Raw genomic sequence first — 12,067 nt, forward strand, 5'->3', positions numbered from 1 at the left:
CAAAATAAGAAATTAAATCATTTTGATTTTGCCTTAAAAAGTCATGGGACCTTTAATTCTGACAGGCCATCTGACCAAACAACAAGACCAGTGCTGAAACAAGAATACATCTCAGTGCCAGCTGAATGAGTAATTCCTCTGAAATTAGCCCTGGCAGTCTTCCATTAAAGGGCCCATATCCTGCCTTTTTCTTGCATTTTATTTTTGTCCCCTGACATACAGTTATGATGTTCTTGTGGGTTTATGTACCCTTCAACCTCTCTTTGTCTCTTAGAATTACACAGGCTGATCTGGTTTTTAACCCTGACATATCGTCTCCTTGGAATTATAAAGTTCTATCTGACATTTTTGTCAAATTTGAGTTATCCACGTATTCTTATTCTGTAACAACTTCTTAACATTATGTAAGGTGTTTGTTTAAATTGTATGCATTTTTGACTCTTTATCCAAAAAACAAAAAGGCTATCTTCAAAGTCAAACTCTAACTTGGTTCTATAAGGTTCTATCTGTGAGCCAACCAGCACTTCAAATACACACAAGGTTCCACTTCTATATCATGTCACTGCACTGCTCAGTGACTGTGGGAAACGTTTATAAAACTTTCTGAAACATGAAAACATGACTGACTGTCTTCTTGCATTTTTTGCAAGTCTTATTGTCTTAAATGTCATAAATATTAAGCCTTAAAGGTAATTAAATTGTGAACATTTGAATTGATGGAGTCTTAAATACAACATATACATTAACTTCTTCATTCATCCCTCTTTTCTTTTTTCTCCTAAAATAAGACATTTTGGTGCATTAGAGTCACATTTCTGATGCAAAACAAAGCCTCATACTTTTATACTGACTTGAACTAATAGTTCCAACCAAAAACTGACCTCTGCACTGGACAAAATATTTAATACTGACCTTCATACTTAATCTATCAATCAATGCTTTTTTAAACAAGAAAAAGAAGATTTATCCTAAGACAAGAAATGTCATAATAAATAAATAACAGAAATAAATGTCATTAAAATGTCAGAAAAGGTATTAAATTTCATGTTCTAATAATGTTAACACTCTGTTAGAACACAATTATTTGTTTTAAAAGAAATTACGAGTAAACTGTTTCTCATTTTTGACAGTTGATGCCTCTTTTCACGTTTTGCCAGACAGAAGCTTTTAATTCCAAGCAGAAAGTGAGTTCTTAGGATTATAAGGTTCTATAGGCATTTGACCTGTTCCAAAAAAGTTTATTTACAAATTTGATTGGATTTTGATATTGCAGATTTAGAATAAACTTAGGATGTATGTCATTTTCATGCACGAAAGAGACGTGTTCCACATATCAGTAAATACATGAATAAGTAAATACATGAAAATGCATTCATCACAAAAACAGTAAATTCAAACTGGGCTTTTTTTTTTTGCACTTTAGTTTCCTTATATGGACTGTATGGACTGGGGGGTGAACAGTGCATTGTAACTTTAACAATGTTTATATACCACCTCAAACATTTTCTTCTTCAAAAGCAAAGAAAATTCCTTTTTTCATGATGTAGGCCTATTAAAAGCTTGGCAGTACAGACCATTCAGTCAACAACAATTCAGCAGGAAACTCTCCAGCTTGAGAGACACAACATGGAAAATGTGCAGCTCTTCCAAGCTGACAGGAAAGCACCAAAAATCACTTTCATTTTTGGAAGCTCTGCAGTGCGACCCTGTTCATGGGGTCTTCCAGGCTCTGAATACCATCTGCACCGTGCTAAAGACAACAGAGGCAGACAATAACTTACTTTTAAACACTTACATGTACATAAGTACAATTTTTGTACTTCACACAGAGTTTTTGACTTTAGTTTCATTCTGTCATGTAGATTCAGCTCCTGATCTACTTTACTCATCACTCCTCTCACTTTGGAGTTTTAGCATTTTATTTTAGACCAAAAGTATCAAAAAACTGAAATAAACTTCAGTTCCTAGGGCTGAAAGATGCTGGGCGTAATAAGAAGTTCCACTGCACTTCTATGACGACCTCAGTACTCCAGGAGGTTTCGTCAGAGTCAGGGAGCCCAAACCCATACTCAAGAAAAAGTGTTGCTACTTTAGTAAAATAATGACTCAAGTTAAAATAAAAGCACATGTCCAAACACAACTTGAGCAGACGTACAAAAATAGCAGCTCAGAAATGACCTAAAGGGAATTTCTGCATAATTAAATGGTTAAGATGTAAACAAAGTCATTCAGAGCGGTTTGGTGTGAAATGGACTGTTCTAGAGAACTGTTCACAGTGGTAAGAACTGTTCACAGTGGTAAGAACTGTTCACAGTGGTGGTGACAGGAACCAGATAGTCTTATTTTGAGATACTAAGTCATTATTTTGAGATACTAAGTCATTATTTTGAGATACTAATTCATTATTTTGAGGTCGCTAAGTCATTATTTTGAGATAGTAAGTCATTATTTTGAGGTACTAAGTCATTGTTTGGAGATAATAAGTCTTATTTTGAGATACTAAGTCATTATTTTGAGACACTAGGTCATTATTTTGAGGTACTAAGTCATTATAATGTACATATAATGTAAAATAAATAGCATAGCAATTCACTTAATAATGAAAAAATAATAATCAGTTTTAGATCAGATTTTTTACTTTAAATGTTAGAACTGGGCTTCCACAGTAAAGAGTGTTTTGGGGGGTGCTGGTGTTTTCTTACCTCTCCTGTTCATGGGTCTGACCCGAACAGCCACCTTCACATTAGAGTCATTCACACTGGGGTCATCCATGGTTCTGGAGGTTATTATAATCGCCTAAAATAGTGGGACAAGTCATATGTAATGTTTGAAAGCATAGCGACAATTTGAGTTCTAGACGTCGAACAAAGTGACTTCGCTCTTACTTTACCTGTTTCTTCCACACGAACCGATCAGCTGAACACGTTTCCTGCCATAGTCAACTGTCAACTCCTATTAAACAGCAGGATTAACCAATGGAGCTGCACCGCCTTCAACTTCACCGCCGCTACCGTTAATGTTCTTAATGTTGGCGGTTATTTACTTTAAAGACTCAGACCCCGCGAGGTTCTCCCGGAGTTCCTCCTTCCTTTACGAACACGAAAAGTGAAAAGGGCATAAAGAGAGAGAGAGAGAGAGAGAGAGAGCGAGAGAGAGAGAGAGAGAGAGAGAGAGAGAGCGAGAGAGAGAGAGATAGAGATAGACAGACAGGGTACAGATTTAGCTCCTTCTGCTAGCCAGTTCGGTTAGCTGTCCCCCAGGCAGGAAAAACAACAAACAAACAAACAAACTTCGCGTCAGGCGCCTTTTACACTGACTGTTTAAAAGGTAACGAACTTAATCTTGATCTGTACAGGTTCTTCAGAGCTCCTGCTGAAGAATGAGAAACTTCCACCTGTTTCCTTTCCAGCTCGCCATTTTTCACCCCCGCAGCTCCGGACTGAGGCAGGTGGAGGAGGATTAGCAAGGGATACGCCCACAAAGACACGCCCATTGTACACCCCGCCCACAAACTATGTGCATACCGTACGAACACGCCCTTAAACACGCCCTTTTGGCAGAATCCTTAGCTACTTTTTTCGTATATATATATATTTTTTATAGTAGTTTTCAATAATTTTCATCACAATAAAGTCACCCAGAAAAAAAGAAGAAAAAAAGAAAAAATACAATGGAGTTAAAAAAGTATCCAAAAAGAGAAACTTCACTTCCTAAACTGAAAGATGTTTGATGTTCTAAGTTGTTCCACTGCAGTTCTACATGAGAACACCAGCCATTTTTTGGTTCTATATAGAACCATGGACACTCAAAGACCCTTTGCTTGATTGAAGGGTTTTCTGCATCGCGAATGGAGAATGTGCTGTAGATGGCTCTATGTAGAACCTTTTTGAAAAGGGTTCTATACAGCACCAAAAAGCATTCTTCTACTATTATAAACTTGACATCATAACAATAGATTGTTTTTGGTGTTGTATAGAACACTTTTCATACAGGTTCTATATAGAACCATCTACAGCACATTCTCCATTCGCGATGCAGAAAACCCTTCAATCAAGCAAAGGGTCTTTGAGTGTCCATGGTTCTATATAGAACCATTTTCTCTACTAAAGAACCATTGAAAAAAATACCTTTTTTAAGTGTGTATCAGCTCAAAAATGACTCAAAAGGGGATCAGATGTCTTTAATTCCTGCGTAATTACGTGGTTAAGATGTAAACAAAGTCATTCGGAGTGGTTTGGTGTGAAATGGTTCACTGCAGAGAACAAAAGGAAGAGAAATATGAAAAATATGCAGTGGGGTTTAAAAGTCTGAGACCAGAAGTGATGCTTCAGTTTTGCATTCCATTCAAATTTAACAGAAAGATTTGTTAACTTTATTATCAGCAGTTTAAAATTTTGAGATGAATTTTTACATTTGTTTACATTTGAACAAAGATGAAAAAACTGTGCAGAATCTTGAATATTTTTCTTCCTTTTACTTGTCAAAACTTTTCTTGATTTTAAATTTTGCAAAATTCTTAAATGCTTAAATTCTTAAATGTTCTTTATTTTTAAATTAAATGCAAAAAATCCCAGGTATCCATTTTGATTTCAATTTTCAGTGTGGTCACTTGGATCCCAATATAGGTACACTGGGGTGTCACATGTAAATGAAGAGAGATGAAAAGAAGAGATTAAGAGAACTCAGTGCTTTACAGTTCCTTCTTTTTTCCTATTTAGCGTTCTTCAATCCTTTCGGAGCATGTACATAATAACAGGGCTAAAATGTCTGCAACTGTGACCAAAATATTAGCTTGCCAACAGCAACAGATAACTGCTTTATTGTTTGTTTGTTTGCTTGTTTGCTTAATAAGCAAGTTTATTTATTAATTGGCATTGCTACTTTTATCTTTACTTGATTTATTATATTTTTTAATGTATCTTAATCCAATAGGCCTTGGCGTTCTGTCATGTGAACGTGTCCACCTATCAAAAAAAAGTCTGCATTCCTGCATTAACCCATGTTAACATGGGTGACTCAGGTAAGTCCACTTTAGAGAGATTAATGGTTTGCATGATTTGCATGGATCAGTGGTTTTTGTTTGGCTCTTAAAAATGCTGTTGGTGCCTGATTTTTAATGAGCTGTTTTTTTCTTTTTTGTAATAAGCTTTTTCTATTTTGAATGTGGAAATTACGTGTGATGTTTCTTTAAGCCTCTGTGTTTATGAATGTGATATTTTCCACAGATAACACACACCTCACACCTACAGACCTACTGCACAGACATGTCCACTACAGAAACACACCCATTATGAGACGTGTTTACCACAGAGACAACAGGACACAGTGCAGAGACACACCCATCACAAATAATCTTCACATTATGTGCTTCATATTTAAGTGCATCTTTTACAAATCAGCTTCACAACTGATCAAAATAATGAAAAAGGCACGTCAGTTCTTCACAGTACACTGTGTCTCACTTTGGCAGACCTGCTCTTAGCAGTTCAGTTGGCTTTGACACTCATTTTTGTGTTCTGTTGACTTTCTGTGTATATTAATCAACATTGAGTAAACAACAAACACGCTTTTATCTTTAGTATCATATGTTACTAATTACTACATTACAGTACAGTATTACAATATTACTAACAAAGTAATAACATTGTTATCAGGGACGTGGCCATATTGTTATCAGGGGTGTGGCCATATTGTTATCAGGGGTGTGGCCATATTGTTATCAGGGGTGTGGTCATATTGTTATCAGGGGTGTGGCCATATTGTTATCAGGGGTGTGGTCATATTGTTATCAGGGGTGTGGCCATATTGTTATCAGGGGTGTGGTCATATTGTAATCAGGGGTGTGGTCATATTGTTATCAGGGGTGTGGTCATATTGTTATCAGGGGTGTGGCCATATTGTTATCAGGGGTGTGGCCATATTGTTATCAGGGGTGTGGTCATATTGTAATCAGGGGTGTGGCCATATTGTTATCAGGGGTGTGGCCATATTGTTATCAGGGATGTGGTCATATTGTAATCAGGGGTGTGGCCATATTGTTATCAGGGGTGTGGTCATATTGTTATCAGGGGCGTGGTCATATTGTTATCATGGACGTGGTCATATTGTTATCAGGGGCGTGGTAATATTTTTATCATGGACGTGGTCATACTCTTATTAGGGGTGTTGTCATACTCTTATCAGGGGTGTGGTCACGTTGTTATCAGGTACTTGAACACACAGTCCACTGAAGTCATGTGAATATGCTCATATCAGAAACACCAGGTCTAAGCTTTATTTTCTATGGGAAAATAAATGAGATTTTCAGAAATCTCTGCTATCACACCCTGCGGTTAACAAAATGGTTCCAAACTCAATATGTTTTATCCTATGTACATTTTTGCAACCACGGTCACTGGATCCTCAAAATTTTCAACGCACGTCTCTTGCTTTGCACACAGTGCAGATAATAACCAACCTAACTTTAATGTGCTGACAATTTCTAGCATTTACGCCTTCTGTGTTAATCAGCTGCTTGATGATTGAGCAGTGATGCCAACCAATCAGCACTCAGCAGCAGTAATGCCCACCAATCAGCACAGCACTCAGCAGCAGTAATGCCAACCAATCAGCACTCAGCAGCAGTAATGCCCACCAATCAGCACAGCACTCAGCAGCAGTAATGCCAACCAATCAGCACTCAGCAGCAGTAATGCAAACTAATTAGCACTCAGTAGCAGTAATGCAAACTAATTAGCACTCAGCAGCAGTAATGCCAACCAATCAGCACTCAGCAGCAGTAATGCAAACTAATTAGCACTCAGTAGCAGTAATGCCAACCAATCAGCACTCAGTAGCAGTAATGCCAACCAATCAGCACTCAGTAGCAGTAATGCAAACTAATTAGCACTCAGCAGCAGTAATGCCAACCAATCAGCACTCAGCAGCAGTAATGCAAACTAATTAGCACTCAGTAGCAGTAATGCCAACCAATCAGCACTCAGTAGCAGTAATGCCAACCAATCAGCACTCAGTAGCAGTAATGCAAACTAATTAGCACTCAGTAGCAGTAATGCCAACCAATCAGCACTCAGTAGCAGTAATGCCAACCAATCAGCACTCAGTAGCAGTATTGCCAACCAATCAGAGCTCAGCTGCAGTAATGCCAGCCAGTCAGAGCTCAGCAGCAGTAATGCCAGCCCAAAACTGAGTAGCAGTAATGTTAGCATTCTATTGGCCAAACCTGTAGAAAAATTGAAAGATAAAGGGATAAGTTTTCTTTCAATTTTTAACGGAATCATATTTCTACCACCCGGTGACCCAGAAGGATAAGTGGCTTAGAAAATGTGTGCGTATTTCTATTTTCCAAAAATAAAGAAGGGTCCCACACAAATGGTTAAAAAAAAATATTTTTTCATTTTTAGCCTTTTAGCTTTATTCACCCCTATTCACTGAGGACTCACTCTAATGTTTTGCACTCATGTTTTTGTTATAACAGGAGAAATGGAGGAGAAAAGGGCCGGGCTCCCCTCAAACCAGCTCTGGTATCAGATTGAATTTCAGAAAGAAATAATTAAAAAACATGAATGCAATTAGATGTGTTTGGTGTTTAATTGAATTTCATTTTCAGTTATGAATTTAGTTTCAAACAATTGTAAAAACAAGCTCTTCGAGTGCCGCATTCCATTTGCAACGATGCTCTCCTTTTGTATTATGTACAAATCCAGCGCACTCCTTTCCTTTACAGCAGTGTTTGTTTTGGTCTAATTTATTTTTGGTCCATTGCATTTTTATCCGTTATATCCGTTATATATATCATGTGATCTCAGTGTTGACCAAAATAATCGTGATAATGATTTTTGCTATAATCGATCAGCCCTAAGTGGAATCGCCCATCCCGCCATCTAAGTATTCCTCCCGAGCTCTAGGTGGCGGTGTCGCTCGCTGAGCGCTAATTCTCCTTCACTGACAAACTGCAGCCGAGGAAACAGAGGCAGCCTAAACATCAACTACAATCACCTCACAATAAAAAATGAAATTGGTGAGTTTATATACGCGGTTTATTTACAAAGCGCAGTTCTAACGGACGCAGACGCCACCCTGGGAGCCTCGTAAAGCTAAAATCCGAGGCTGAAGTTGGCTTCTTATTCGAATTGCCCGTTCCACCTTAAATTGTACAGCAGTTGCCTTTTGGCGCCTGATGCCAGAATGGAACTGCCGTACCATTTAAGGTGGAACGGGCAATTCGAATAAGAAGCCAACTTCAGCCTCGTCAGTGATAGAATAGCAGATTGCTTTCTCCTTTGAAGCAACAGCCCAACAATTTTCTACAAAATTCTACAGTTTTATAAAACGCAATTTTCCACTTTCCAGAGTCTTTAAAACGTACTGGTGTTTTTGATGAAGTTTAGCAAATTACGTGTGAACTGAACGAGAAAAAAAGTCACTGAATGAGAGAAAAATCACTAAATTAATGCAGATATATTCTCTAGAAGTTGTGTTGTTATTTTAAAGGGGAATACCACTATTTTTAAAAATAGTTTTGCGTGAATCAGTCATTGAGATGTAAACAGAGTCATTCAGAGTGGTTTGGTGTGAAATGCTCTGTTCTAGAGAAACTTACCAAGTCAGAATTGTTCACAGTGGTGGTGATAGGAACCAGACGTCCACTTATAAAAGCTACTTTACAGAAATATATGGTTATGAGTATGATGCCTGATCTCTGACACATTGTTTTACGATAGTTTTGAGATAATATTTCAGCCTAAAACATACTTGTAAAATCCATTCATGGTGGAGTGGTACACACATGATGTGTTAAGGCTGAATAATCTCCAAATAAAACTTTTATTTTCAGATTTAGCACTATTTTAGCATCATGAACATTACATATAAAACTCAGAAAACATGTGTAGGGTCACTGGTGGTTTTGGATAATAAATAATGTATTTGTGTTGTGAACATCGTAACCCCTGGTTCCCATCACCACCACTGTAAAGAAATCTTAGTCTGTAAGTTTATTTACAGGGTACTATTTCATGTCAAACCACATAAATGACTTCCATCTTAAACACTTGAAATGTTGAAAAATCAGCAGCGTTTCCTTTTAGAATTAATAAGCTAAAAAACATTAACAGTCTGTTAAATTCTAAAAGATTACAAGAGATATAAGAGGTGATCATATAAGAATGAGTGATTACTGTTTTTGACACATAGAACTACACAAACATTTTAAAAATGACCTTAGTGAAAAGTAGGGCTGAAAGATTAATCACTTTTATATTGAAATCACAATGTAGGACGGTGCAATTTTCAAATCACAAGAGCTGCAGTTTTGTCAAATTTTAGTGTGTCTTGTAAAAAAATGTTGTCTTACGTTTTAAAAGTGTAAATGTAACCTTATAATGCAGAGCTTGTGAACTGTCTGTAGAAATGTTAGACCAATCAGACACAACCAAAGCTCCATTTATTGTGACCACAATTTACTGGCAGTCTAGCACACTACATTCACACTACACACTACAAGCCTTAAGCCAGAAAAAAAGAGATATTCTGGTCTTCTTGGTAAAAAAAAAACAGACTTGAACCAAGTTAAATCACAGTCTCAAATTAGTCAGAAAAATTGAAATTAGATATTTTCCTCGAATCATTCAGTTCTACTTAAATGTGAACCGAATTAAATACAAGAATAATGTGGGATATGGACCTTATAAAAAAAGAAAATGCAGGATAGCTGCACATTAGCTTAACTAATGTGTGATCTTTGTTTTACAGTACTGTTTGTCAGGTCATCCAACGCTGCCTTGCAATGTCCTCAAGTTTAAATCCACCACAATCATGCTGGACTGTGGGCTGGACACCACGTCTGCGCTGTACTTTCTCCCTCTGCCTTTGGTGCACAGGTAAGTCCTGATCAAGACTACTCATTTTTGGATTGTTACTCATTTCATTTTGTCTGCTATTGTGAACCTTTTTATAGTGCCTTATAGGGCCAAGTTGGTGTGTTAGTGTGTTCAATGTGATCTTTAAAGTATAAACATATTTATGCAAGTTCTGCACATTTTGTACATTTTGTATTGACTTGTTTGGCATCTTTCAGTCCAAGACTGTCCAAACTCCCAGGATGGGTCTCTAAGGACGGTACAGTGAACCTTGAGAAAGTAGGTACTTTTTCTGGCTCTATTGAATTACTGCTGTAATAAATGTATGCTGGCTTAATGCGATGCTTAGCTGAACTGAATGCATGTTCATTGTTCTGTGTTGTCTGCTGAAGGAGCTAAAGGAATGCGCCGGTCGTGTTTTTGTGGACTCGCAGCCGGAGTTCTGTCTTCCTGAGGTGTGTATCTGAACCCACTGGTGTTTGGAGTTTAGGCTGTAAAGAAGGCAGATGGTTTTAGTTCACATTAGAATTTTATGAGATATGGCGGTGTAACCCATAACAAAAGAAATGTGTGTTTTATTTCTGTTTCCCCTTATTTCAAGCCAATACATCACTAATGTCGCACAAAAACCCTGCATCTACATTTTGCTGTTTTTTCACTTTTTGGCATGATTTGAAAACTCTGGTTATCTTTCACCTTGTATTGGAATTTCTTGATGAACAGATCAGTCAAAATGGTCCAAAAATGACTGATTAAAATTTGTCTTGTTTGTTCTTTTTTCTTGTAAAGTTACCATTTTAGAGATACCGGGTTTTGTTCTCACAATGTCAATAAATAAATTGTCTGAAAATTGTTTTAGGTGGGCTACAAGAGTACACTTACCTTAATTAGTTTGTTATGTAATAAGTTGTTTATTTTATGACTTACAGAACAATGCACACTCAAATTGATTCTTCTGCAGTACAGAGAAGTTTTTAGTGATCTTGTGTGATGTGAGTTTTTGTTTGTTTTCGCAGAGAGAGCTGCTTGACCTGTCTACTGTTGATGTTATCCTAATCTCTAACTATCACTGCATGATGGCTCTGCCCTACATCACTGAGCACACAGGCTTCTCAGGAACAGTCTACGCTACTGAACCCACCTTTCAGATCGGCAGGTAGGCGTTTCCCAGTGTTGTTCAGGTTTCTTTTATGCTGTTGTAGAGAGTTGCAGGTAGCTTCAACCAAAAAGTAAAAAATGAGCAGTCATTTATTTATATATATATATATATATATAAGAGCAAATAAAGAAATATATACAGCCAGTCATACTGCCACTCCTCTGTGAAACTGTATTGAATCCAGGTAAAAAATCCCGTTATAGCAGTGACATGTTGATGCTAATTTACAGCAGCATGCCTTAAATTTCTGGATAATTAAATGGTTACAATCTCACAGTAATTAGATCTAAAATCCTCTGTTCTACAGAGAATTCTCTACAGGAAAGAATGACATCTCTACAGAAGCTTACCAAGTCAGAATTGTTCACAGTGGTGGTGATGGGAACAATGGCTGAAGAGTGTAACATCCCTAAAAGCTCCTTCACAGAAACTTATTCAAAGAAACGGTTATGAATATGCTTCCTGATGCCTGAGACATTGTTTTATGATAGTTTTGCAGTAGTCATTTAAAGCTAAAATATATTTTTAAAACACATGTTGGGCAGAGATGTACATGCAGAGGATTTTAAGACAAAATAGGACCAAAGAAAACTCATATTTTTCAGTTTACCACTATTTAACCATTATTACTTATTACATCACATTACGTGTAAAAACTCTGAAGACACGTGTAGGTTTACTGTTGATTTTGGATCATAAATAAAATGTATATTTGTGTTGGAGACATAATGTCTCCTGGTTTCTGTCACCACCATTGTAAAGTAAATTTCCTTACAGTGAACCATTTCACATCAAACCACTCTGAATGGCATTGTTTACATACCAGCAACAGAATTATGCTGAGATTCTGAAAAATTGGTGGAGTTTCCCTTTAAATATTGAACTGTGATAAAGTACACATTTACCAATGAAGGTTCTTCAAGGGTTCTTCAGTAAAGAAAATGGTTCTATATAGAAGCACTCAAAGAACCCTTTCCATGATTAAAACACTCAAAGAACCCTTTTCATGATTAAAAGGTTATTTGCATCATGAAATAGTTCTTCAGAT

General features: G+C 37.0%; 2 protein-coding genes across 4 annotated transcripts in view; one reads left to right on the forward strand and one right to left on the reverse strand.

Moving 5' to 3' along the window:
* Positions 1–3,468, reverse strand: part of kif13bb (kinesin family member 13Bb) — a 54,498-nt gene extending 51,030 nt beyond the window's left edge. For all 3 annotated transcript variants that reach the window (XM_036582181.1, XM_036582182.1, XM_036582180.1), the window contains exons 1-2: positions 2,891–3,468; positions 2,703–2,796 (exon numbers count right to left, since the gene is read on the reverse strand). In XM_036582181.1, the coding sequence (XP_036438074.1) occupies positions 2,703–2,772 (70 nt within the window). In that variant the 5' untranslated portion in view covers positions 2,773–2,796; positions 2,891–3,468. The remainder of the gene's footprint in view (positions 1–2,702; positions 2,797–2,890) is intronic.
* Positions 3,469–7,919: 4,451 nt separating this feature from the next.
* The window catches only part of ints9 (integrator complex subunit 9), a 34,759-nt gene continuing 30,611 nt past the window's right edge, over positions 7,920–12,067 (forward strand). The window contains exons 1-5 of the mRNA XM_036582188.1: positions 7,920–8,020; positions 9,754–9,881; positions 10,079–10,139; positions 10,253–10,315; positions 10,877–11,016. Coding sequence (XP_036438081.1) covers positions 8,012–8,020; positions 9,754–9,881; positions 10,079–10,139; positions 10,253–10,315; positions 10,877–11,016 — 401 coding nt within the window. The 5' untranslated portion in view covers positions 7,920–8,011. The remainder of the gene's footprint in view (positions 8,021–9,753; positions 9,882–10,078; positions 10,140–10,252; positions 10,316–10,876; positions 11,017–12,067) is intronic.

This window comes from Colossoma macropomum, unplaced genomic scaffold (genome assembly GCF_904425465.1).
Source record: "Colossoma macropomum unplaced genomic scaffold, Colossoma_macropomum, whole genome shotgun sequence".
NCBI lineage: Eukaryota > Metazoa > Chordata > Actinopteri > Characiformes > Serrasalmidae > Colossoma > Colossoma macropomum.